This window comes from Cheilinus undulatus, linkage group 20, assembly GCF_018320785.1.
Source record: "Cheilinus undulatus linkage group 20, ASM1832078v1, whole genome shotgun sequence".
NCBI lineage: Eukaryota > Metazoa > Chordata > Actinopteri > Labriformes > Labridae > Cheilinus > Cheilinus undulatus.
Window position 1 is genome coordinate 32318514 of NC_054884.1, and position 27456 is coordinate 32345969.

General features: G+C 40.6%; 1 protein-coding gene across 3 annotated transcripts in view; it reads right to left on the minus strand.

Moving 5' to 3' along the window:
• Window positions 1–27456, minus strand: part of wnk4a (WNK lysine deficient protein kinase 4a) — an 84919-nt gene that overhangs the window by 8337 nt on the left and 49126 nt on the right. For 2 of the 3 annotated variants that reach the window (XM_041815642.1, XM_041815643.1), the window contains 12 exons: window positions 26131–26219; window positions 23054–23273; window positions 20639–20999; window positions 18222–18373; window positions 17310–17383; window positions 14468–14603; window positions 13967–14083; window positions 9532–9705; window positions 5923–5977; window positions 5513–5644; window positions 1680–2512; window positions 1089–1176 (listed from right to left, as the gene is read on the minus strand). In XM_041815642.1, coding sequence (XP_041671576.1) covers window positions 1089–1176; window positions 1680–2512; window positions 5513–5644; window positions 5923–5977; window positions 9532–9705; window positions 13967–14083; window positions 14468–14603; window positions 17310–17383; window positions 18222–18373; window positions 20639–20999; window positions 23054–23273; window positions 26131–26219 — 2431 coding nt within the window. The remainder of the gene's footprint in view (window positions 1–1088; window positions 1177–1679; window positions 2513–5512; window positions 5645–5922; window positions 5978–9531; window positions 9706–13966; window positions 14084–14467; window positions 14604–17309; window positions 17384–18221; window positions 18374–20638; window positions 21000–23053; window positions 23274–26130; window positions 26220–27456) is intronic. The other variant, XM_041815644.1, reaches the window with a different exon arrangement.

The window sequence follows — 27456 nt, forward strand, 5'->3', positions numbered from 1 at the left end:
AGTCCTCCCACTGCGTGTCCTTCTAACAGCAAACACAGACAGTGTCTGGGTCAGAGCCCACTGAAACAGAGGCACTCTGTTGACTGTGGGCTCTAAACACTGACAGGTGTGGATGTGGGAGGAGAGGCCGGTAACGAGCGCGGCGGCTCCCTGATTGGTCGTTACCGGTGGGAAGGGCCGCCATCACACCTACGTTTGTGTTGGTTTTGAATGGAACATTACATCCAGACTCGGTTACGCAACGACCCCTGAGGCACCGTTAATGGGTGATAATGTCACCAAGGAGACAGAGCAGAGAAATAGTGAGGGCAGTGAAAAACAAGCTGGACGGTAAATTGGCTGAATCGGAGACATCAGACTGCATTTGGAGCGAAAACATCATAAAATGGAGCAGTGGGAGAAAAACTAACAATATTTGGCTGCTGATGAATGTTTGTGTGGACTACAAGCGTGTATGTGTGGATAGAAAAATAAACACTACACAGTTATGTCATTTTCCAGTTCTCTCAGTTCCTGGTTAGTGACTTACACCATATTAGGTGTTTGTGGTCCAGTGACGGAGGAGAAAACAGCTTCAGCCACATAAACACATAAACAGAATTCCTCGTTGTACTTCCTATAAGCTCTACATCCTGTAAACGATGATCGCTACACTTCTTCTGTTCTCCTAGTTTGATGGTTACTCTTTTGTATGTGTAACCTTGTTGATACTTTCATGTGACTGCTGCCACTGAAGCTAATGCCTCAACTACGGAGGCCCTGTGTGGACATGCAACATACATTTCACTAAGTGTTGGTTGTTTCTTCTTCAGATCTTCAGTTACTTATCTCACTGTCTTTGGGTTGCAGTGCTTATTTTGCCTTTGCAATCAGTTAATTTCTCTAGATCTACACAAAACCCTTGAAATGAACTCTTTATTACAGTAAACTGTTCTTTTTCCTATTAAAGCATGATCAATAAGTTGAGATCTCAGTAAAAAACATGCATGGTTGATGTCCTCGCAGGGCTTCCATACTTGTGTACCAGTTTTTATCTTTGTTTTGTTAGTCTTGTTTGATTAGAGATAAACAACTGCAGTTAATCTTACCACATTCAGCAGAAGAGGCTTTTGGTTTCGGGGTACTGGTGTTCATCTCAGGTAGAGGAGGATGAATTTGAGAGCTCAAGGATGATAACTGTGAAGAAGAACATTTTTTTTGCATAAGCATCACAAAAGATCAGAAGTTGTTCTCACATAAAATTATGTATTGACTTCATCAGTGCATTATGATAAATCTAACAGAAAAAGAAGCCAAATAATGGAACTATAGCTGAACTCATACTGCTAAGAAACTAACTTGAACATTTTTATCATATGTCTTTGGAGTAGGAGAAAAGGTACAACGCTTTTGTTGAAACATAAAAGGTTTTACCCTAACAGAGTAAGAAAACTTAACAATATAAGTTGGCATGACTGGAAAAATGGAAAATGGGAAATTGATCACATTCAAGATGCAGAACTGGCTGAGATTTTGCATTTTTGCCTGAAAAACAAATGAAATTATTTGCTAGTCTCTAATCTGTTGTATTCAGTCAATTGCCAAAACAAACTCAGCACTTTTTTGTTTGCAGACATACTTTTTAAGGCATATTTTAAAAACGAGAGATGAATACAAAAAGGTAACCAAAGAATGCTTACAGTGCTTTCTGGACTCTCTGGAGGGGACGGGGAAAGATCAGATGAGGAGTTTGAACTGGACATTTCTGATTTGGGTTCAACCTGAGCTTGAACCTGTGCTGAGAAAGGGGCCAAATAACCCTGAACCCCATCATCCTGGGTCAGACCGGTGGGACTGGAGAGCCCAACTTGCTGCAGAGGCTCCTGAGGAAGCGGGGGAGGTGTGGAGGGCATGGAGGGAGGAGAAATCGGATGCAGCCAGCCTGGATGACAGGACCCATTAATGTGAGGCATACTCTCAGGGCTGTGGTAGGTGTTCTGTGTTGGGACACCTGCTGTGGGGTATGCAGCCTCTACTGGTGAGGTCTGGTAGTGTGGGGGGTAGACGGGGGGGTAGCCTGACGGTGGGGGGAGGTGACTGGGCAGCTGAGGGTGGAAACTTTGGAAGGAGGGCATCCCCTGAGCGGGCAGACCGGCAGGAGGGATGAAGGACTGTGCCATGCTCATCGCCATTGAGATGACATTGGCTAAGGAAAACAGCGGCTGCGTGTGGGGGGGCCACATGTTGGGGTGCTGGGGGGCAGGTGGGGACATGGTGACTCCCTCATTGCTGACAGGACTTGGGGTCTCGTTTAGGGGACTTGGAGAACCAGGTGCAGGTGAGGGGACGGAGGGGAAGGTGGGGTTACTGGCGACACGTGTGAGAGGGGGGTGGGGGGCGGGTTTAGGGGAGCCTGGAGAACCGGGGTACGGGAATGGGAAGTGACTGTGGCCCATGAAGGGGAGGTGGTAGTGCTGGTGGTGGGGCAGAAGGGACGCAGGGTTGTGGTGGTGCTGATAGTGGAGCGGGGAACCTGAAAGACAAAGATAAAAGACAGTTTCACTTTGTAGGAAGAGCTTAGACTGTTTTTAAGTCATTGGTTTGTAAAGTGATGCTATTATGGAGGTCATAGACCGGATAAAGCATGGACATTATCTCAGTGACATCACTCATTGGTTCTTAAGTAGGTTTTATGAAGCCCAACAATGGTGGTTGCCATTTTGGAAAAGCTGAATTCAACTTTTTTTGGCTTATTTGAGAAGCAGGTAAAGAGGTGATGTTGCGTCATGCTCAGTGCGTATCTTGGTTGCTGATAGAAACTCAACTAGATCATCAGTAGTTATTGGATGTAACACACAGGAAATAGTTTGGAACAGGGATACACAAGATTAGAATGTATTTTTAGTTGACTTCAGACTAGTTGACTCAATGGAGTTATATTTTGAGTTTAATCAGATGGGAAATTATAAACCTAGAAACATAAGACAATGTCATTGGCTTAAGGGCAGTGACAGGATTTAGCTACAGTGAACCCTAGCTTCCAGGCACACAAGCACTATAATGTTTCCCTGTCTGTAATGTTGCCTAATTTTACATTTCTATTACCCGCCAAATAATCAAAAATGGCAGGCTATAGATGAAAACCTTGTACAGTTTTTTTTCCAATAAAGAAATCAGCTGTAGATGATAAACTTGTTTGTTGAAACAGGCTGTAAACATGTTTATTTCTCCTGTGAAAATGAGCATTTTAATATCGAACCTAATGGACATTCCTTTGCTTTTGGAACCAGCCTCAAGTGGACACTTGAGGAACTGCAATTTTTTGCCTTCCACATCGGCTTAAATTTTTATTACTGGATATTACTGCTTGGTTAGAATGCTGTACAACTGGGTTCTTTATAAAGGCCAGGAGAGGCAAACTCCACTGCTTAAGAAAGCGGTCTGATTATATGAACCCAAATAGGAGAAGTACCACTCATTACTTGATTTGCTACCAATGCAAACAATTTCTAAATGACTTTATGTACTCCGTCACTTCTTTCGAGTCTCTTTTTTGATACAGTGTGATATCAATTTGGCAAATCTTAAAATTTAGAGTAAAATGGACACTGGTCTAGCTTAGCTGGTAGAGCAGGCTCCCACATAGTCCTCAGTGCACTTGAATCTCGATGTTCACTGTGCTTGTTTACATCGGGGCAGAAGAGCAAGGGGAGAAAGCCACCAGCATCAGATAATGCAAGTTTGCTATATTATACTTTGTATATAATAACTGATGGCAAAATGTAACAGTGGTAGTGATGCCTTTAAACTAATGGGTAATTCCGGCACCAACTTTCAAGGGTGGCACATTGTAATTGTTTCCAGGGCAGTCAAATGATTACAATTTTTAATGGTGATGAATCTCAGAATATCTATTGTTGATCACAGATCTTCTCTCCTTTTTGTTTCATCTTCAAATTAAGCCATTTTGCATCTAACAACAGTTTTTGTTTGATTTTTGCACTCTGTTAAACTTAAGGATAATGTCCTTCCTGTTTGGATATAGACCTGCTTTTAGTTTATGAAAAAATAAAAAACTGTGGTAGATCAAAGATTATGGCATGAGCTTAACCACAGAAAAGGAACTTGTTGTGGACTGAAAGGAGATCAAGGCTTATTTTACATCACTGCGGCTGCAGGGAGATGTTACGATTAATCACAATTTAAAACACAACATTGCTCTATTAATGGACCTTAAATAATCACAACTAATGCATTAATGCTGACAGGCTTAACTGCTTTGTTGAATTAAAATGCACATCCTTAATAGAAACACATTGTGCTTTCATGATGCTGTTGAGGTCTTAAGTCTATAAGAAGTGTTTCTACTCCCAAACCTTACCGCAGCATTTTATTGGAATATTACACAAAGGTTTCCATTTAGAAATAAGATCATTCTTTCTTCCTCTCTCCTCAGGTTCTGGACGATTCTTGCTCCTGCCCCCAGCCAATACTTATGTCATCTGGTGCACAATCTTTCCCGTACTTAGAAATTATTGATTTTTAAGTTGAATAAAGATGTTTTGTTAAAGGTAGCATTTGACTTTAAATGCACTGGAACAGTTGCACATATGGCTGTGAATGATTTAGCATCATCGGAGCAATTGAGGATTTTTTGTGTAGCATTTATGAGGAGTTTAAATGGAATTCACGTGTTTGTTTACACAATGTTTTGGGCTTGATTGTGAGATTAAAGCAGTCTGGATTTCTTCATTACTGCCTTTGGGGGAAAGTTGAGGGATGCCAACGTCTTATCCACATCCATTGATTTGACATTTACCTCAACAATGGCTCCACAGTTAAAAACCACGCCTCCTGTTGCTGATGATGCAAAACAGGCTCTAGTTTTTCCATGCTGACGGAAACATAGGTTTGGAAACGCTCTACAAGGAGGGCAGGTGGCCAAGGAGCATTGCGAAAGCGATCGTGTGGTGGGCTTCCAGCAGTGAGGGGACACAAGCCATGTGGGGATGGGGATGTTCAGATGGCTGATGAGGCTGGAACAAGGGGAATTTGGTAGATACGTGTAGACCTAATCGACTTCAAACACCTTCTCTGTGGGGAGGGAAGGCTTTCGAGGAGGGGGTGGGAGGCTTTCTCGGAAATTCAGTAGGAGTTTGTGCTGGCAAACAGATGTTGCCGCCTATCGCAGAACCGGAGAGCAGCCCATGCTTTACAGTGACAGCATTCACGGCTCACTAAAAGCTAGAAAGCAGCCTTCAGGTGAGGTAATTACCCAAGAGGCCTGGCTGCAGAGCAGACACAGATGAAGGCTTTGAGGTGTGGGGATGGCGAATGGCGCCATTCGAATGTCTGTACAATACCGAGAAGGACTTTTGAGAAGAGGAGGGGTGGGAGTTTATGAGGTAGCAGAGCTTCACTCCCACTTATTCTTTGCCAAAGGTCTGTAACAATTTTTCACCGAGCTCAAACAGTAAACAATGCTTGGTCTCTTTGCATAGGAACCAGGAGGAAGGAAGCGTAGGGCTTTTACCTGGGGCGTTGTGGAAAGACTGTGAGCGTATTAGAGGTCGCCCAGGTGATGTAACGTCTGAACTGAAGACGTCTCCATTAGGGAACTGCTGGGAGCCACGTGCAGCTACGTTTGGGTTAAGAGCTCCAAAGTCTACAACAAGACACACATACATGAGTGGAAGCACGTGCAAATGTCAATACACACATGCAATGACTGAAAAAGATGTAACAAGCAGATGCAGGTTAATGTAACATGCAGGGATGAATAGCAGTCTTTATGCAGCTGGCACACTCTAAATGTGACTTTGTGAGTTTCTAACATTTATAAGAGCCATTCATTCACTTAAAAACATCACGTTTAATCTCTTCAAGCAAAAAATATCCTTCTAATGGGAGAATTAAGTTCATCAGGCATGATGGGGGACTTACCAGGGAGTGATGAGGAGGAGCTGGTGCGAGGCAGGGTGTGACTGTGCAGATTGGGCTGTAAGAAAACACATTTAGAGATACTCAATTTCCATTTCTTTGGATGAAAAGCATGCTTATTTGAGTTAAAGTGGTCTTCTAACCATGCTAACATTCAGTTCTGGTTGACTTAACAGATTTCAGCAGCATTTGAAGGTAGGCAGAGCTGTAAAAGCAAGCTGTGATCACAATACTACACTGTCACTGTGATAAGAAACAGAAGGAACAAAACTGACGCAGACTAAGATGATATTACACAGCTGCCTGTTACAGCTTGCGTCTCTTGTAAACTGACTTTAACATGACAGATATACACAGGATGACCCTTTAAGTGACGAGCTATAACACTGGATGTAGGTGACCCTGAGGCCTCACCCCAGGTATACAAGAACTGCTAGTCAGTGCAGTATTTGTGCACTAAGTGGACAATAAAGTTAGACTAACACAGCCATAAAGTATTCACTGGTGATTTATGAAGAGCTGTTTCCACAATAAATCCAAAGTTATCGACCAGTTAATAAGGCTATTATAATGTCTTTGTACATTTAACAGAAGGCCATTTAGTCTCATAATAAGAACAAGTGGCTGCTGTATTCATCCCAAGGGATGTTAAGCTAATTGTGGAGTATTATTTTTAACAATGTTTACAGAGATTCAGTTAAAATTTTACTGACATTCATGGTCCCCAGGGGATTAGTGGACCTTATTCATCAATACTTTCTTAAGATTTTTCTTGAAATTGTTCCTAAAAAGACACCTACATTGGATTTATGACATGCTCTTAGAGTACTGGAATGTTCACACCTGTGTTCTTAAACTGATGGATGCCATATGCTTGTTAGCATGAAGCTTATGCATCTGTTTTTCCAAAAAACATATAGAAATGCCCTCATCTAAGGGCATGAGACTGCAGGGCTGTGTGCAAACACAGACAGCACACAGGATTGAGAAGAGAAGTAGCAAGACATCAGTAATATCCAAATTAAAATAGACTATTAAAAAAACCCTTACACTGGGCTCCATGTATAACACTCAGCTCTAATGATACTGCAGTTTGCTCGATATGAAACAGAAAAATTACAATTAAATTAAGTATTGAGCACCAGAAGTGGATATAAAAAAAAAAAAAACAAAACCTACAAACATGTCTGTGCATGTATTTGCATTTGTGCACATTGTTTAATAATATAAAACTGATAAAAAAAAATGCATAAGAATATAATTGAGGGCACTGGTTGCAGGATTGATTCCCTATCTCAAAGTTGTTTCGTGCATCTCTCCCCCCACTCTCTTTCACCTGTTTCCGGTTTCTCTTTGGCTGTCCTGTCTAATGAAGGCAAAAAGCCCTTGAAAAGATCCTTTCACATATGGTTTTAAAAATAAAACATTTTTGTGTTTCTTAATATTGCATATTTGAGTTCTGCAAGTGCAAAGTTAATAATTTTACCCCTTGATATCAATACTAAAATGCATAAGAGTGCTCTTGAGTGTTTTTATATTTTGCTTTTTGCTTAGAACTTGGCTTAGCTTTAACTCATGATAGATATGATCTTGCTCATGCATAACGCCTGCTTCAAACTGGGTGCGTGTCTACTCTGGTTCATCCCATTATGTCTATAATAGGCACGTGGGTGTTGCCTGTTGGCTGTTATCTCCCTGCTGTCACAGCCCTGTCTTTTTTTTTCACAAGTTTCACCTCAATAGGTCTCTATGCAAGTGACTAGATTTAATATACTGTATAGCTGAACTGACCTGGGAAAATAAAGAATGAAAGCATTCTGTACAAACAAGGTAATTTAAATGCACTGTGTTTAGCTTCCTTCTCTTAGTGAGCACAAACTGATAAAGTGTCCCCTTTTTGGTGCCCTCAATGGCGACAAAAATTGATAAAATACCTTCTTAATGGGCAAAATTTTTTCTTTGGTTACCTCTTAGTGGACATAATTTGATCAAGTGCCCATATGGTGCCCTCAATATGGGCAACATTTGATAAAATCCCCTGTTTGGTTCCCTCTTTTTAGGGTAAATTTGAATATTCCCCTTTTTTGGTGCCCTCTAAACAGGGACAATTTAACAAAGTGCCCTCTTTTTGGTAATCTCAGTGTGGAAAAATTTTGATAAAAGACTTTCTTGGCAGGCAAAGACCAAGTGTCCTCTTTGGAGCATTCTTAATGTGAAAGATTTGACTTATTGTCCATATGGTGCAAAGTGTCCTAGTAGGTTCCCTCTAAGTGGCAATATTTTGAGCATTTCCCCTTTTTTAGTATACCCTCTTAATGGAGTTAATTTTACAAAAATGCTCTCTCTAGTGCCCTCTAAGTAAGTATCATTTGACAAAGTGCCCTCTTTGGAGTCCTCTCAGTGAGCAAAAGGCCTGATTTGGTTCCCTCTTATGGGCAAAATTTGACTATTCCCCTTTTTGTTGGTGCCTTCTAAATGTGCATAATTTGACAAAGTACTGTTCTTAGCGGCCTCTACATGGACACAATTTGACAACATTTGAAGTTGTTTTGGTTCTTTTCTTCTTGAAATTATGGGTTAAAAACATCTAGACAAGCACGTCTTTCCAGGGATTCAAACAATATTCATGTCTATTATGGGAAAAACTCAGAGTAGCACCCAACTTCAGATTATTATGAGCTAAAGTAAAGATGAACAGATGAGTCTCGGGTCTTGTGGTTTTTCATCTTGGCTTAACTAGCTGGGTTTGTTCAGTGCTGGGAAGAACAGCCATAATGGTTTTGTGGGAGCTGATCCCTGCCTTGTTTTAATCAGTTACTGGAGAGAAGCCAGGAGAGATTTGCCCACACTGGTTCAGGATAATAATGCAGCCAGGGGGTCGGAAACATGCAGAACAAAGGTAGAGGTTTACAGCTCTAAGTTGTCTTTTGTTTACATGAAGCCGCAGGTTTTTATTTTCATCATTTCTGAGCTTCTTTGATAACTTTCACTCGCGGGTACAAGGAGATTTTGTTCTTTGTGTTCTATGAAGAGGAACATATGCTGACAGAACAGAAACGTCTTTCTCTTACAGCAAACAAACAGTGTCTGATGAGGCATTAGCTCATATCTGGAACAATGTGGCACTGCTCAGAACTCGTTTCACAGAATCCTAATTCAGAGAGGCTTCATAAATCCCACACATGAATGATTTTACCCGCTCATTGTGGGCACATATACAGGAAAGTTCATTATGGTGTAAGGACTGGAAACAATTTGGAGGCATGGAGTCTGTTTCCACAAATCACAGGGACTTTATGACATTAGGGCTTTTAGTAACATTATGTCCTGAATGGAAGCTCTACCTCAGGTGGCACAGGAACACTTAACCTTCTGTCTTTAAGGCGGAGTCTCTGGAGGGACGTGGACAGTGTGGAAAGCACTCTACTGAGATTTTTATTTCCAGCGCAGACAGCTCTACTGTACAGCTTTCCATTTAAACCAGATTTATGGTCCTGGCTGAGATAAGAGGCACCCTGAAGCTGGTGTAATTTATGATGATCAGACGGGACAATAAAGTGTTGGGTACTTCCTTTGTTCCCAGCTGATGACAGGAAAGAAGAGCACGCTAACCTGTGAAGAAGACAAAGAGTTAACGCCATTGTGGAAAGCGGGCTGGGGGTGTCGATGTCCGCCCAGGTGGACCGGCTGCTCTTTGGCCATCAGAGACTCGGCCCGTTTGATAATGTCGCCCATGCGGTGGATGAAGCCCTCCTTCTCTGACGGCAGGATGAACTCATTATGCACCTTGAAGACAAAAGAGACAATAATGACATCAGTGATTAGTAGAAACTAGCAGTAGGTTAGAATATTCTAGATTAGGGATCATACTTTATTTTATGGCTGATACCGGTACATGTTGTCTGAGCAAAACTGAGCATAATAATAACAATACACCATTATGTCAGTTAGTTTAGTTAGCTAACTTTCTTATATTCTGATTCCAACATGGGTTTCAACTTGATTTAATATTTTTCACTAGCTGGACTTTTTACTAAATTTGGGGCGTTTACTACGGCTGTTTAATCCATCCATGCTTAGTGGATGATGACTGAACCACAGCAGAAATAGATGAGGTGAAAGAATTGCTTTCAAGCCAACAGTCCAGGCCTAACCCTAACCCTTCTATGAGTTTGAATTACAAAACTGATTTGCTGAATATTAGTTGCCTGGCCTTTATAATTACACCACACCTCACATACAGACACTGAAGTTTCAACCCCAGGATGTGGTGATCATGACTAGCAGCATTAATGCTTATTATCAGGTGTGTCTTAATGCATCTTTTACATTGTATTTATTGTATCTATTGCTGATCCTGCTGATCTGTTGGCACTGACATGTGAATGTGGTTGTCTATATGCTGCTGTGAATGTTTTGCATTCGTTTGTTTTTGTTCCCTTATTGTTTAGATTTTTTCAGTAAGGCAGGGTAAACTGTGAACTGAATTGCCCTTTGGGGATTAATACAGTCGTCTGAACTGAACTGAACTGAACGAATCATGTATTTTTGATAAAAATCAGCTGGTAAGGATCAGCTGCCGATCAGTCAGGGTGTCTTTACTCCAGACATCTGTACAGAAAGTACTGAGGAGACGGTTTCAGTGAAGTCAAATGTGTCATAAAACATTTAACACTTTTTCACCAGTGTAAAGAAACTGACGGACACAAAAGTTGGGAAAATATTTGTTTGTACATTTCCTGACATGTCGTACTTGTTTTCAGCTGAAGTGCCCGTCTATGAAATCCACCCACCAACCCAAACAAACACCCACCCGTCCTCATTTACCACTTATTATTTGGAAAAAAGACATAAATCTCCTCTTGTAAATCCACAGTGCCAACGTTTATAAGTAGAGCTGTAGAGTTTTGCATATTCATGCATTTCTGAGTGTTGTTGGTAATTGTGGTTAGGGTGTGGTGACCATTTCCTGCCAGTGTGGCATAATTCAGCTCACTGTAAACCTCACTCTGAGAACCGGGGGGGTGTTTGGATGCTATGTACCCCTGCTGTGGAAGAACCACATAAACAAAAGCCCACTGTGTTTCCAGAGTCAGAAATCAGAAAGTCTAAGTGCACGTGCTGCCTCATGAAACAGGGTGGTACATGTGGCTATCTCTGTGTTCATATAAAGACAATAAGACGGGTGGCAATGCTTACCTGCGTCACTAAACCCTCTGGAAGTCAGATTTACTGTCCTACAGATTTAGGATCAACAAACAAAAATGCTGCTGACTGGAAAGCAGAATGTATCATGAGGACGTTCAGCTCAGATAGAGCTATCTTATCAGCTGACAGTGAGATCATTTCTTTATTTATTTCTGCGCAATCCTTCAAAGTGCCAGAAGGTTCAGTCTCTGAGGAAAACTGATTAGTTCCTGATAGTTAACCACTGAGTGGTTTAAGAAATCCTTTAATTCCTCACATCTTTTAAAGATAAAGACTCATGTCCATGCATTAATATTAAAACTTAAGACTCTATGGGTGCACAAACTTCAACAGAAGGAAAAACTATAGATTTCTTGTATATTGCATGAACATTTGACCCCAAATCACTGTGAAATGTTTCATATTTTCAGAAAAGATTCAATGATGAGTTTTCTGTTTGGCTGCAGGGCATGAATATGTCACCACTGAACTGAACAGTAGGGTCAAGATATTAAAAGAAGGCCACATGAAATGTCAAAAGCGAGTCAAGGATTGATCTAGATCCATCTCTAACGTCTTCTGCCTCAGAAAATGTAGGAGGCTTAAATTAATCTTCAATGAAAACAATGACTGCTCTTTTTAATGCATTACTCTGGTATGGCCTCATTGGGGTGCTGGTGGCCAAATGGTCCTTTCCCTTAGCTCCATGCACAGACGCTGTTGTCCTCACCTGTGGCTCCTTTCTGCCATTTAATGCCCCACTCCTATTCTCTCTCTGTTTGACTAGCCATTGAATAAAGACACAAAAACCCAAAGATAAATAAAAAAAAAGATTTCATTGTTTACTGACTGTTTACTCAAGACTGTGGTTGCAATTTGAAAGAGAGGGAGGGCAGCATCACAAACGTGTCACACCCTGAAGAGGGCGCAAGCCAATATGCATTGGTGTATTTCTAAACCATGTTGGGTGCCTGGACCTGGACCATTCAAGCTAATGTTTTCTGGTCTTAAGTCCATCCCCCTGTTTATGTGGTTGCAATGTGTTTTGTTTATTGTTGGCCTCAGATTGGCTGTTTTGGATGTTTTTGTGCTCTTTCTTTCTTTGTCTGTTTAATTAGGTGTGCCAGTTCCCTGTGTGAACTGTGGGTCAACCTTATGCTTCAACAGGCTGTGATGGAGGTCTTCCCCTGTCTAAGGCTTCCCTTTGTTTCGTAATTTTCTTTAAGTTGGTGATGTTTGGGCAGTGATGGCCATGTGGTAGAGTAGGTGTGATAACATGTCTGTGTGGCTCTATGGCGCTAGAGACTATTGTTCTTCCCTCTACAGGTGTAATGTGAAAAACTGAAAGAAGGGGCAGTTGGCGCTTGACAACCCTGGTGAAGTGCTTGCTTTTGGCAGCATATTGCTCTGCATAGTGACTTGCTGGGGCCAATATTTAGCATCTATCTAGCTTTAGGGGTTTCTTCACTATGTCTTTATTCTTTTGTGTTTTTCAAATCTGTGAGGAAATGTAGGAGGTGCATCCTATTATTTTTTTAAATGCAATGTTGAGAAATGGTTGATTGAGAAGCAGCAATATCAACACTGATACTCTCTTCCAATGGTAACTGTTAACTGTAACACGTTTTATAGAAGATATTAACTGTTTTTTGTAAATTAACTGTGTTTCAAATATCTGTAAAAATAAATTAGTGAAATGAATCAGCCACTATTTTTCCCCTTTTTAACATATTTTTCTTTGGTATTTGTTAGTTGCAGAGTTATGTAACTGGTTGCTTGGATTTTTTTGGGTGTTCAGTTATCACTTGGTTATACCATTTTGTTGACCTGATTCACCTTAGAAACTCAGGTCAGGTCAGGTCAGCACTTTGCCATGTCAACCTTGGTCCTGTACCGCTCTGGCCTCCAGAAGGCCATCCTCCAGGCCTGCACCAGGCCCGTGCCCCATCTCTCTTGGTATATTCCCTTGACAACACACGGCTTCTGGACCAGCCCACTTGGTTCTGGGCACCCAGTATGCGGTGAGCTAGATCAGGCCAGGGAAAGCGCGCCATAAAAATGTGACTGCAGTTCCCTGAGCATATCAGCATTTGACACACGGTCTTGCCAACATTACTCAAAGATGCACCAAAGAGAGGTTGTCACAAAGGAGTCAAGGCCATGTCTCTGGCCATCAGTCAACATCTAGGCCTCACAAGAGTAGAGTAAGACCAGAAGGACCAAGGACTGAAAGACTCTGACTTTCGTCTGCATGCTCATCGAACCCATTGCCCTTGAAACAGAATTTTTATTATTCCTATATCAATTTTTAACTTTTTCTTGAAAAGAAAATCATCTTTTTAGTTAACAGGAGAAAACTAGTCTCCATAGTGGCTGGGAACTTGAGGAATATGGGCCTTTTTCATGTTGTATCTTTGCCTCTGCTACAGGGGGAAGACCTGTGGGTTTAGGAAGAACCCATAGAAGTTTAAACTGTATTTCTCTCACAAAACAGTAATTAAACCAGGTCATAATATAGCAGTTTTACCTGAAAGTTTGTATATGATAGAACACAGATGCATTGTCCTTGGTGAAGTTTGAACTTGCTGACTACTTGGGGTGTTTAAAGACTATCAGAACTTCTTTCACTGTTAATAAATGTCAATGCATCTAGATAAGAGAAATACACTAAGATAGGATCAATTTTATCTGGATCTATGCCAATTTTGACAGAAATTCAATACCACTCACAGCTAAAGTAAATAACTGAGCCGGAACAAAAGAAAGCCACATCTTTTACCCGATTGCAGTGTTTTATGTCCACACTAGAATACAGAACCTGTAGATCATTGTCGGGCCTGCGTCTTTAGTAGTGACTCACCATGACAGCGGCGATGTCTTCAGGGTTATCTCCATCCAGGTCAAACTTGAAAGTCACCATCTTGTCATTGTGGGTCTGCAGCTGACACTCCACCACACGGTCCACTTTATCAGAGAGCTGCAGACACAGACGGGATCAATGAGCAGCGATGACAGGTTAGTGTTTACCTCCTCGACCACAGAGCAAAGTCAAACAGTGTAGGAACAATAGGTTTTTGTGTTTTAGAGCAAACACGAAGCTGTCCTGTAAAATGCAGCGTGTTTACATGTGCCATTGCATAATGCAGTGTCCGCACATACATGATGTGTTTGTCTCTGCAAACAGATGCACTGAAAGACCTCTGAGTGTCCACATTAGATGAGAAATGAGCTGTGGTTACTGGGTAAAGGACAGCACAGATGCAGATAGTGTTGCATAACCCGGGTGGAGCTTTATTGCTCAATCATGAATTAAATAAAACCACGAAATCAATCACTGAATACAGCTTTTGATTTATTTTACCCCTGTGATGCGAAGCCTGGACCGAGCCCTCCTCCTGAACAGCTTGGCAGCGGTTCGTCTGGCGGCTGTTTTCTCGCTCCTCTCTGATAGGCCCTCATAGCCGTCACTCAAGCTCGAAGTCACATCAGAAGCATAGCTGCAAAGCCACAAATGCTTGTGGTTAGAAAAGATGAGTAGAAAAGCAGTCATTTCAAAGCAATCAAACAGAAGCATGGAAGGAATCAAATCAATCATGCCTCATTATCTATGCGCCATAACAAAATTAATAAACACTGCTCCAGAGTGTCACAGTACCATCTCCCACGGCTCAGTCAAACAATGGAGGCCCGCTCTGAGTCTATATATGCAGCTGGTGTCCTTCCAGGGAGAGAAACACAGCCATGTGATGTGTTGTATTTATACAATGATCAGGTTTTGGGTTTCTGAGAACGTTCAGCATGTTTTATAAAAAGCTTTGGTTCAGCTAATTGCGTCTCCTGGGCCTGTGGTAACAAACTCCCCTCCGTCCACGGGCTGCAAACATTTAGAGGCTGGCAGGGTCCGCCTGTCTCAATTTAGAAAACTCCACCTCATGGGTTACTTCAGTTGAGAGTCCAGATTGTTTAAATGGTTAAACACAGAAAATAGGGAAGAGAGAATGAACATTTTCTTGGTACTGTGAAGGATGCCTTTGTTGTGCTGGAATATGTTTATTATGATCCAAGGTTTTCTCAGAAGGAAAATAAGCCATTAGGATGTATAAATTTATACCTTTTAGATAATCTAAACACGTGAAGATGCACATCATTCAACTACACAGAAAAAGCTTAATCTAACCAAGTGCCTAGCAAGTAAAAATATCAGCAAATCCACCCAGCAAACTTTGACTTGTTAAAGGTGCAAATGCAGAACTTTTGCACTGATATGTGTACATTAAACACAAATCATGTTAACTCCACCACCATAGGGCTCTCAATTATAACAGTAGAGAAGCACAGCTCAGCTCTGCCCATTGTTTACTTCTCACTTTGAATTGAGGAATCCATTCATTAAAAAATGGCCGCGCATACAGTGTGTTTACTAAACAGTAAGGCTGTCAGCATTGATGCATCAATCAAAATTAATTAAGATCCACAATTAGTGCATTAAAACTTTTATTGTAGTTAATATCAGCCTTATTGTCCCTTTTGGCACACTCTTGTTAAGCCACTGCAACATCTCCCTCCAGCCACAGTGTTGTAAAGTAAGTCTGCCTCATTTCACTTAAAAAGACTCACAGAAAGCTCAGTGGACAAGTCAAAAGTCATTGGCAACTTCTGTTATCATACATGCACTTTTTTCATTGGGTAGCACTTTATATTAGTGGGCTGTAATTGTCCAGTAATTTTATAGTACTAAGTCTAATTATCAAGTATTTTTCCCAAGAATAAGGAGGTAATTCCCTTGTAATAAGTTGGCGTTTCACACAATAATAACTCTGAAATATGGAAATACTAAGGAAGAACTTATCCAGTATTTTCTGCCACTGGCTGCACGTTTGTCTCCCTAAGATCATCCCCAAACACATGGTCTTTTTAAAGAATATAACAAAGAGTTTGATCTAGATCTGATCTTTTTAAATTAAGTAGTGCTACACAAAAAAGTTGTCTGGAACAATCACAATTTTATGACTTAAGTAAGAACTTCATCTCATTTTGTGCAAAGCAACAATAACCTCCTGAGACCTGAGCTTGTCCTTGCAAGGCACTTTTAGAATAGAAACCTTTTTACAACAGAAATTCTCCCTATAATTACATGCAAATTTCTGAAAATTTTTAAGCAAATTCCCCCTCAAACTTCTTATTTTTCCATCAAATTCCATGCAATTAACTGGAAATTCCCCAAACAAATTTCCTGAAATTTCCATGATCATTCTTGAAAATTTCAAAGGGTTCTTCCTTAACTCACAGTCAAATTCTTAATAATTAATAATACATTTCTCAAATTTACATAACAGTTCCTAAAACTTTACCTAAAACAAAATTCCCCAAAATTACAATACATGTCCTAAATTTCTATGAAAACCTCAGAATTTTCAAATAAAGTCCGCCAAACATCTAAACAAATTTGCTAAATTGCCACAAAAATGGCATATTAAATAAGTTAATGAATAAGTAAAATAAAAAAGATTTTCCCCAAAAACTTCTGATGAAATTGTGCAAACCTTGTAAACATTTCTCCAATTTTTTTTGTGAAAATACTTGAAAATATCCAAGAAAACCCCCAAAATATCCAAACCTATTCACTAAAATTCATGGAAATTTCTAGGCACTTTAATTCCAAGCAATTACTTAACATTTAGTGGACATTTCAGACAATTACCTAAAAATTCTTATAGCAAGAATGATGACTTAGTTTTAAAAAGCAACAATATCATTGTAGGTACACGCAGGCTCTTGGGAGGATATAAAGAATGAAATAAGCATTATCGTCCCTGGAACATACATGAAGCCCTGGTAAATATTATCTACGTCCACTATTGACCAAATCCCAAAAATAAAGCCTCCCCTCTCCCTAACATCCCTCTATCGTGGAAAACACTGAAAACAAGGCCTCCACACCATGAGAAACCCCGTCAGAGAGAAGTCTGCCCCCTGTAATAAAAACAGAATGAGCCTGCCGATCGCCTCCAGCTTGTTGTGACAGCCCCACAGATGTGGAGGAGGAGAAAGAGGAGGAGGCGGGGTGACCTGACATTTCTCCATGATTCACATTGATTTTTCAGTTCTCTGTCTCAAACAAAGACAGAACTATTGACCTTCTTTGTTCCTCAGGTGCGAAAAAAAGAGCAGAGTGAGGAGAAGAGGAGGTTGAAGATCATTACCTGTCCACGGGGGAGTTAAAGCCGCTAGGGGGGCCTGAGTTGCCTCGTTCAATGTTGTTGGAAACAGCGATGCTCTGTGAATAGAAATTGAGGGCTATGGTTAGCTACATGAGCATAAAAGCTTCATTTTATTCCTTTTCTTTGATCGTCAGTGGAAGATAGCAGCCAGGGAACATTTAAAGCAAAAGTTTTTGGTTCTTGAACATTTTCCTCTCTTCTTAATGTGGCATCACTGTTGCATAATCTGTGAAATAGCTCAAACTGGGGATGTGCTTCAGTTGACATTTTCAGATTTTTTGGGGAAATCTCTTCACAAGTATTTCAAAGTCCACTATAAAATTTGCCCCCACAGCAAGAAGCTTCCTGGTTGCTTTCTGGTCAGGGCCTTTCCATGTGGAGTTTGCATGTTCTCCCCATGCATGTGTGGGTTCTCGCTGGGTTTAGGACTTGGACTGTACTTGGATTTGCCTGTCTTTACATGAGACCTGACTCTAAAGACTCTGTTGTGAATAAAAAACACACAAACTTTGTCCCATCTCTTCTGGGTACTCAAAACTCGACTCTGACTCAGGTTATGACACAATAATCACATGTTACATATCTGTTTTTCACTTGATCTAAACCTTTAATGTAACACCCATCTTGTCTGATTTTAGTGTGTTTTTATTATGCAGTATGTTATATATCTTATGTTTGTTGATATTTCTTGGCCTTTGCACAGCCCCATGAATTTCTGTGTTTGAAAACATAAATCTGCCTCGCCTCATTTGTTTCTGTCCATCTACAGTCATCATATCTCTCTCTGTGTCAGCGGTGTATTAGAGCAGGTCATGTTAATGAAGCGGCTCTCGTAAAGCCGTCCCTCCTGCCTCCCTGCACTTTGATAATAAGCTCTTTATCGAGGACACTCACCGAGGGGAAGCGGAGGGCTGGGATGGGGAGACCGTTAGTGACTGGAGGGTCGGGGGGCTTGGTGGGAGGGGTCACAGGCGAATTAAAGCTGCCGGCCTCCAGCGGATCCTGAAGTCCAGAGGAGCTCAGATAGCCGTCCGTCTCGCAGTCAGCTGTTTAAACAAAGGATAAAAACCATGAGCATGTGACCGAGTGTGGCCTGACACAAACAGTACTGTACACCCACTCGTCTAAAGACCCCAAACTGAGACCCACCACACACAAAAACACATACACAATAAAGCCTGTGGATCAGCTCTGCTGTGGGGGCACAAGAAGCTGAATTTATTATGAGATACAACGACCAAAAAGAACATTTGGCCTGTTATTTTAAATTATAAACAGGAAATGATCATTAAGTACAGCATGCACATGCTCCATGAGACTTAACTGAATAATTCAGTTCTCCATGGTTTCATGTTTCGCTGCATGCTTCCTGTGTGCTCTACAGTCTGAACAGCTTCCTAGTAAAATTATAAAGATGCACGTTTTGTCTGTAGGGTGTTTGATGAGATGTCAGACTTATAAAAACAGACTAACTCAAACATGGAAGCTTTAAATGATGAGCATTTACAGTTTAGGATAAAAGGGTTGCTCAAGCACAGCAGTGACAGAGTTTGATTTTACTTTTAGTGTAATTTTTATTCATTTAAAGTGTAAATATCCTTTAAAAGTGTAGAAAAACTTTGGGTTATGGCTGCTAGAAAGCCTAGTAGTTATTTTACACAACCCATGTACAGTACAGAGGCTGTAAACACTGTGGCAGCCTGGGTTCAACTCTAAACCTCGACACTTCGCTGCATGTCACTACTACTCTCTTCCCTTGTTTTGTTTTGACTCTGTCCCCTGTCCTGTCCTCTGAATAAAGACACAAAAAGCCAAAACATAAAGTCAAAAATGAAATGAAATGAAAATAAAATTTAAAATGTGTCCTTTAGATTAAAATTTCTTACAAATCCTTTCCTCAGTCTAATTTTCCAATGATTCATTAAAAAAGTGTGGAAGTACTTAAATGAGCATGGGTTTGCTTGTATAAATACTAATAAATATACACTATATGGACAAAAGTATTTGGACACACCTGTCCCATTGCCACAGGTGTGTGAAATTAAGTGGGTTGTTCTGAATGCCTGATACCACCGTTGGAGTAAGACGGTTTGTGAGTTTTCATCCCTGAATGATAGTCCACAGTCAACTGTAAGTGATATTAGAAAGTGGAGGCATTTAGGAATTACATCAACTCAGCCACAAAGTGGTAGACCACGTTAAATCTGAGTGGGTCAACGACTGCTAAGGCACATGGTGCGCACAAAAACCGAGCGGCAAGGGCTTAGTGGAATGGGTTTCGGCTATATGTGGGCCTCACATCACAAAGTCCAATGCCAAGGGGTGGATGGAGTGGTGTAAAGCACACCAACACTGGACTGTGGAGCAACTGTGAAGTTTGGTGGAAGAGGGATAATGTATGGGACTGGTTTCAGGGTTTGGGCTAGGCCCCTTATCTCTAGTGAGGGCTAATCTTAATGTTTTGGCATACCAAGAAATTTTGGGCAATGCTATGTAGTTTTGGAAAGGCTCTTTTTTATTCCAACATGACTGTGTCCCAGTGTACAAAGCAAAGACTATAAAGACATGGTTTGATGAGTTTGGTGTGGAAGAACTCGACTGGCCTGCACAGAGCTCTGACCTCAGCCCCACTGAGCTCCTTTGGGATGAACTGGGATGGAGATTGCGACCCAGGTCTACTCATCTAACATCAGTGCCTGGCCTCATAAATGCTCTCTGGGAAAAAAATGCACCCAAATTCCTAAAAAACACTATGAAATCTTGTAGAAATCCTTCCAGGAAGAGTGGAGGCTGTCATAGCTGCAAAAGGGGGCCAACTCCATATAGAGTAAATGTATTTACATGAATCCTTTTGTCCTTACAGAGTATGTGTAAATAACTACTTTTAACTCTATTCATACTGCTTATTTGTTTAGCTGAATCCACATTTTCATCCTTTTAAAACGGACTGTTTCAGACCAAAAATGAAGAGAGTAAGTGGGGAAGACTTGGAACAAACAGAGCCAGAATCTGGGCTTGAACCTTCAACCAGTGCACTAAAGACCATAGCCTCTCTATATGAATGCCTGCTTTACCAACAGAGCTAAAGTAAAGCTCATACTGCATCTTTAAGGTAACAGATATTAAACTTTGCATGAAAAATGCTATAAATAGGGCACCAGTATCACAAGTACTTTTAGACTCCACTGTTCTATCTACAATAAAGGTATAAAAAATATTCCTAAAAATGGGGGAAATGCCCTCCCATGAACACCAGAGACCAAAGAAGCATTAAAGGTTTCATGTTGTGTGGTGTCAAATCAGCAGCTCACAGTTAGCAGAGGACAGGCTGTTGTGTCGGATGTGGAAGTGCTGATCCGCCTCGGGCTCCTCTGGCTCTGCAGGGTAGTTGGAGCTGACCCCAGAGTCCACAGAGCTGGTGACGGGGGACAGTAGTGGGGTCGGAGGCGTCAGGGCCGGGGTTGGAGACTCTGCTGCAGTAACGTCACTGACTTTAACTGAAGGAGTCTGAGGCTCTGGTTCTTCTTCTATGGCTTCTTGCTCCAGCTTCTTCTTCCTCTCCTCCGCCTGCCGCCTCAGCTTCTCCCTCTGCCTCTTGATGGCTGTCACCCTGTCCCTGATGGCCTTGGCCACAAGCTTGAAGTCTGCCTCACACACAAACCCGAGCACGACCTGCATAAACACAAGAGAAACAGTCAGGGCACAACATCAACTCTTGTGTACATGTCACGGTCCATAATGTGGAATCTGTAGACAATCTACGCAGGTCTGTTGCACTTACTGACCTACTCGTGCATGTTGTGACATAAGCCGCCCTCTGATATAACAGAGCTTTAATATGAACATGTGATTTAAAAGCACTTTGAATGTATTCTTCGGCCAGACTCTTGTGACACCTGCTCCAGCCGAGTGGGACACTCAGTCTGAGCCCGCCTCTCAACAGGTAGTCAGATTACAGCAGATCGACCGGACTAGATGTCCCCTGCTGATACCAAATTTGATCTTGATGAAAACCACCACAAAGAGATAAACAAGTAAGGAATTGTGGCTTGCATTTTCATTAAAAGTGACCTCTACAGATTGGGCCGTGGAGGACATGAGGGCCTGTTTCGTAACAAGCAACAGGGCCATTATATTATTAAAGACGTGACCCCGGCTGCTTCCTGAGACACGCTCTCACATTTCCAACGGCTGATGATTAAATGTTGAGCCTTGCCCTTGACACACTCTGCAAGGCGCTCTCTTTATGGGCTGAGTTTGTGCTGTCAAAACAGTGCAGTAAAATGATGCATAATGATGCTCAGGTGCATTAGAGAGGCTGCTTTCACTGTTTGAGGTCAAGAGTCAGCAGACACATAAATCACAGAGGGATTTTTATTCCACTAATAATGTCAGTCTCTTTATTTAACACCTCTTTGTGCATGTAAAATCAATGCCTCTTCAAATGATGACATCCCTTATCAAACCTTGCATCTTTCCTTCAAGTTCTCATAGGAGGAAATCAACGCAAAAATAAGAGCAGTGGTGTCAACTCTACATCTAGTCAATCTTCTCCTAGAAAAACCAATAAAAACTAATCATCATTGATCAATGTCAGGATGCATAGACGCACAGACCATTCAGGTCTGAAGTCACCTAGATCTCTTGATCTTGGATCAGTTTCCTAATTGCCTCACTGCTAAAACAGGACCTGTAAACTAGTAAAGATTGACCTCATAACGCGTGGTGTTTTCACTCATGCACAAAACTCCTGAAGCATGCACAGTGGAATTTTACACGCTGATTTCCAGAATTTTTCCTGCCTCCTTGTAAAATATCCTCTGGGAGTTGAGGTAAGCATGGGCTATATTCATTGGTGCAGCTCAGGCTTTATGCAGGTATATAAAGTTTTAAAATCTCCATCAAGTATTCCCAATTAAGAACTTACGAATTAAGAGTTTACCCATGTTTGCATGCACCACTACACCACTGATGTAATGAGTCAGATGGCAAAACAACCTAAAGGAAGAAATGCTAGTATCTTTATTTGGTGCTTCAGTTTAGCATACAGTATTCTATATTAACATTTATATGGGGTGAAACTCTACTCCAATAACTTTTCCTCATTTCTTTCCACATCTGTGTTTATATGCTTATTATCTTTCTACTCAAGATTCAATACCTTTGGTTGGTTAGGTCTCATGCTTTTGTTACTATTAATTCAAGGTTGCTGCAGCACACCTTAAAAGAGGTCTATAATCGCCAAGGGATGGACAAGAAGACTAAAAGCCTTGACATTTTAACCACCTCCAAACTTTTATCAATTCACCGTTGAGTCAGAGTAGAAATTTGTGCAAAGTTTGAAAGAAATCCCCGAAAGCCTTCTGAAGATATCATGATTACAATAATGGTCTGGAGAGCAATGGCCTAATGACCTTGACCTTTGACCTTTTAAATCTAAAGAGAACATCAACAAGGAAGGGCGAATATTAGTGCAAAGTTTGAAGAAATTCTGCCATATTGTTCTTGAAATATTGGGTTCACAAGAATACTCCTGACAGTCAGAAAAGTTGAGGTATAAGAGGTATAAAAATCTGTCCTTATGTGCTATATCCCAGGAAAGTCTCCCACTGTGAGGTGCACATGTGAACCCAGGGAGACTTTACAGCCAGTCTGCCCTTGGAATTTTCTCGAAATCCTTAGGAGTTCATGTGTAAAAACAGCTTTGTCTACATGTGTCAGCCTACCATCTCCTGAGCCACCTCCTCAGGCACGTCTTTGTAGAGCTCAAACAGGAACTCGATGGCGTTGTTGTCCTTGTACTTCCCGTGGAGCTTCTTGGTGTCGTCCATGCGCAGCCACAGCTTCAGACCAGGCTTCACCATGTCGTCCTCCTCAGCCAATTCCACGTGCACGCCATTGTTCTCCTGGAAGAATGGGTGATCCAGGAGGTCCTGGATGGTGTACCTGCAGGAGGAAAATCAGACATCTGCTTAAGACATTTGGAAACATGTTTGAACTAAAATCATTTATTGTTTACTGTTTTATTTGTGTTTGCATTAATCTTCTGTAAACCCCAGTGAGTTTATATTTATGACATGCACTGTACACATCGAATTTAAGGACTGAAGTTTTGCCAAATCTGTTTTCATTCATATTACAACAATTTTGAGAAAACATCTTGCAGAATGTTCTGATTGGCCCTACAAACAATGAAACTGTTTTAAAAATCAGCCTGATTTTCATGTGCTTTTTATCAGATTATGTTGACGTTTCTGACATGTTTACTGGCACACCTAAAACAGGATGCTGACCAGAGTTACATAAGAATATCCTGATCAGAAGGATTATCTGTAACATTTGTTTTTGGCCAAACTAGTTGAAAAAATGCAGAACATTTCTATCAGCTCCTTAACTGTGAAAGTAAACAGACATTTTGGAAATTTTCCCCCTTTGCTGCTCCTTGAATGCTGGGATATCTAACGACTCAAACCAACCAGTGCCATCTTTTCCCAGCTTAACTGCTTGCATGTTGACATTATCCATACACAGAAAAGGTATTGAACCGGGCGATTAGTCCCATCAGAAAAACATGATCATAAAAATTTAGCAACAATGCTGACTGCTGTTATACTCAAAGGTTTTGTAATAAGCTGTAAATGGAGTGCAACCATCCTTCCTATACAGAACAGCATGCCTTCTGCCCACTCCCAGCTGAACAACTCTCACTTTGATTTAAGTGAGGAGCAGAGGAATGCTTGGCAAAGAAAGGGAAGATGAAAGACAGGCACAAATGAGCCTCAGTCATGTGTAATCACCTAAGTTTTTAGGAGCTGGAGCTGGAACAATCTCAAATAACTAGTGCTCTCAGTCGATTTAAAAATGAGTTATTAATTCAAAATTATCAGCAGGTTTTAAACAGAGATAGGGCAGCTATGTTTTGTTGCCTTGGAAAACAAAAAAAAAATGCAATTCTTAGTACCACAGATAGTTGTGGGGAGATGTCACTTCCTGTCTGTTTGTTTTTTAAGCCCTGCTGATTGGGGGATTGGATTCACCTGTTCAGAATGTGGACATTCACAGAGGCTGAAGAGCTGTTACTGAGTTCTGCTCTTACATCTCACTGCCAAAACTAACAGTAGTGTAACGGTTTTGGATTGCAGCACTACTGTCCTGGTTTTAGTACAGCCTGTTTTAAACTTTTAAACAATGGCACCACCTTTCTCCACAAAAAATTAAACGTGAACAAAATAAACCAGACTGAACTGGTGGCTTGTTGGAGCAGAAGACAGTGCTCATTGGTTTTCTTATATTGTAGTGAAGGGATAATAACTCCAAGATTGGACTGCTTAAATTGCATCTTAACAAGAACGACTGCATTACAGGTAGATTTAATAATGAAATGATCAAAAAGAATGTGCTTTTGAGCAGCGTATGAACTTTTCACCAGCTTTTGAAACAGCAGCATAGACCTATTTAACCTTTAGGAGTCTACCATAACGCCAGCGTAATTTCATCATTCACGATTTTTGTCACATGAAAACTTAAAACAAAGCCATATTTTGCATTGCAATCACTTTGAGTGGAAAGTGTGATTTTTAAGCTTTCTTTCTTTTTTTTTTGTTTCATGTCAACAGGTCAAACAAAACAGGCACTATGATCATTTGAATGTGATCTAAGAATTAATTTCAGGATTTTGTAATTCCTTTTTTACAGTGATAATTCATTGCGTTAAATAACAATCTTTAAAAATCCATTTTTATGGGGTTTGTGTTTTTAGGTCCTATATTGAATACATAAGTTAAACTTAGCCAGTGGACCTCTAAGTGTTAAATTAATAAGACTGCATGGTAATTGATGTATTACATGGATGTAGTTTGAACCTCAGCACCTATCGGTATGAGTATGATTATGCCACGTGAGTGCTAGAGGCTGACAGGCACAGCAGGAGGAGAAACTGAGGACAGTTGTCCAATTATCAATTCATTTCAGATTGTGTTGATCTCTGGGATGGATAAAATAATAAAAATTGGGAGCACAGGAAATTGCTGGCAAATGTTTTAATCAAATTAATGAAGTTGTGATGGTAAAAGAGTGTGATAAAGTTCTAAATATTAAAATATTTTCATTTTTTTCAGGGATAAATCATATAAAATTAATCAAAACTGTACATAGCGGTAAAGATAATTTCCAGAATTTGTTCCATTTGTTGTGGTTGCCTCTAAAACAACACTAAAAATTTGACTGATGGTCAAACCCTTTTTGGTTTCTATAATAATCATGATCTCAATATAGATCAAAATAACAGTGAGTATGATTTTTAGCCCAAACTAAGAGGCCCTTCTGCTGAAGGTGGAAGCCTTGTGGGGTGCTGGTTTGTCTGAAAAGTTTCCTAAACTTACAAAAACAAGTGAATAGAAATGGTGGGTTGGGAGACTCTCTGAAAATGGTCACTTTCAATTTGCAAACACTACAAGGAGCTGTAGCAGAACCTTAGATTCCTAAAATCATCTGTGTTCCTGGAAGGTTTCAAGGGTCAAGGGTGAAAGGTGTATGCAAAACTGATGCTTCAAAAAAAATAAGTGGCAAATGTCAGTGCAAGATGTGTGGACTGTCTGTCCAGGTGGGTGAAAAGACATTATAATAAAAATCTAATTAATCTGCACAAAAATCTAAGTCATGAGCCAGATTTCTGCCACCATTTTACCAAACAAAACAAAAAGAATAAAGAAAATGCTTTTAATGTACTCTTAAAAAAAAACAAATGCATATAGTTAGTGAAGTTCATTTTCTTGTTATTGTTGATCACTGTGTCAGTGTTCACCTTTCGTCATTGTTCATACGAATGCAGCCTTCAATGATCTCCTTCAGCTCTGGGACTTTGACTTTGTAGAAACTGTCTGGTTTGATTCCCTGCAAAACAAAAAAAAAAAACAATAAATAAGATTGAATTTATCTTTAGTGCTTCAAACTTCAGCATGCAAACCCTTCATTAAGTACCAGAGGTGAGGATTTAAGCAGAAAAAGTGATCATAAACAACAGTCTCTATCTAAACGGCCACTCCCAGCTTCTTTGCATGTTCATGTAATCCTCCGCTTTGTGACATCTGCCAGCAGCCAGCATGACATTCTGCTCTGCGATCATGTCAACACAACCAGAGAACAAAACCAGAGAGCTCATGAACGTGGAAAAAACCCAACATGTCAATCCTTCAACTCCTGAAAGCCAAAGCTTGTGTGCAGAATTTGTCTCAAAACAGAAAATACTCTGGCAGGACGACTCGCTTCTAAGGAACAAGGGAGTTTATTCTATTTAAAATGCTACCATGAGAGTGTGCAAAGCAAAAAAACACTGATAAAAAGCAAGGTTAGAAAGATGCTAGGCCTACAGATACCAAAGCAGCCAGATGATGTGAGGTCAAAACACCCAAATAAGGAGCAGATCTTTGCTATCACATTTAAATGCAGACATATCACTTATGTTTTGGTTGTTTTGACCACTTTTTTGTCTCTTTTGAAAGACAAAGGCCAAAGCTGTGACACAATGAGATGTTCAAGTGCTTACCGAGAGTTACATAATGATCACTGACTAACTTTATGTCCTTTACTTCCTGCTGACTCAAACCGCAAATTTGAAGCCACCAAAAAGCTCTGGTACAATCACTGCACTGCTGTTATCTGTAAAATGTGTTTACAAGGATGTGAAGATGAGCACAGATGTTTCTTTGTAAAAGGAGTTTACTTCGGTGTCCCCGCAGCCACCTTCAGAGCAAATCAAGTTTCCCTAAATCCTAATCTAATTTCTTACCGGGCTCTTTTCCTGTGCTGACCGAGGTCAAGATAACATCTTGACAGATAAGCCAACGTCCTACTGACTTTGTTCGGTGTGGCACATTTGAAGTAATCTAATGAGCTCCAAACAACAGCACCTACGTTTGACAAAAAAATAAATGAAGGCTTTTGTTCCCTATGAGTGTTCTTTATTTCATTTTTTGAGAATTGCACCAAATTGCAATAGCAGAACAAACACTGTGATACAAACATCCACTGTGTAACAAACCTATGCACACTGTTTTTTACCCTTAGGGACTGTTTTAATAGTAGACACTCTCAAGCTGCTAAGTGCAAACAATGCATTTTTCATACAGTA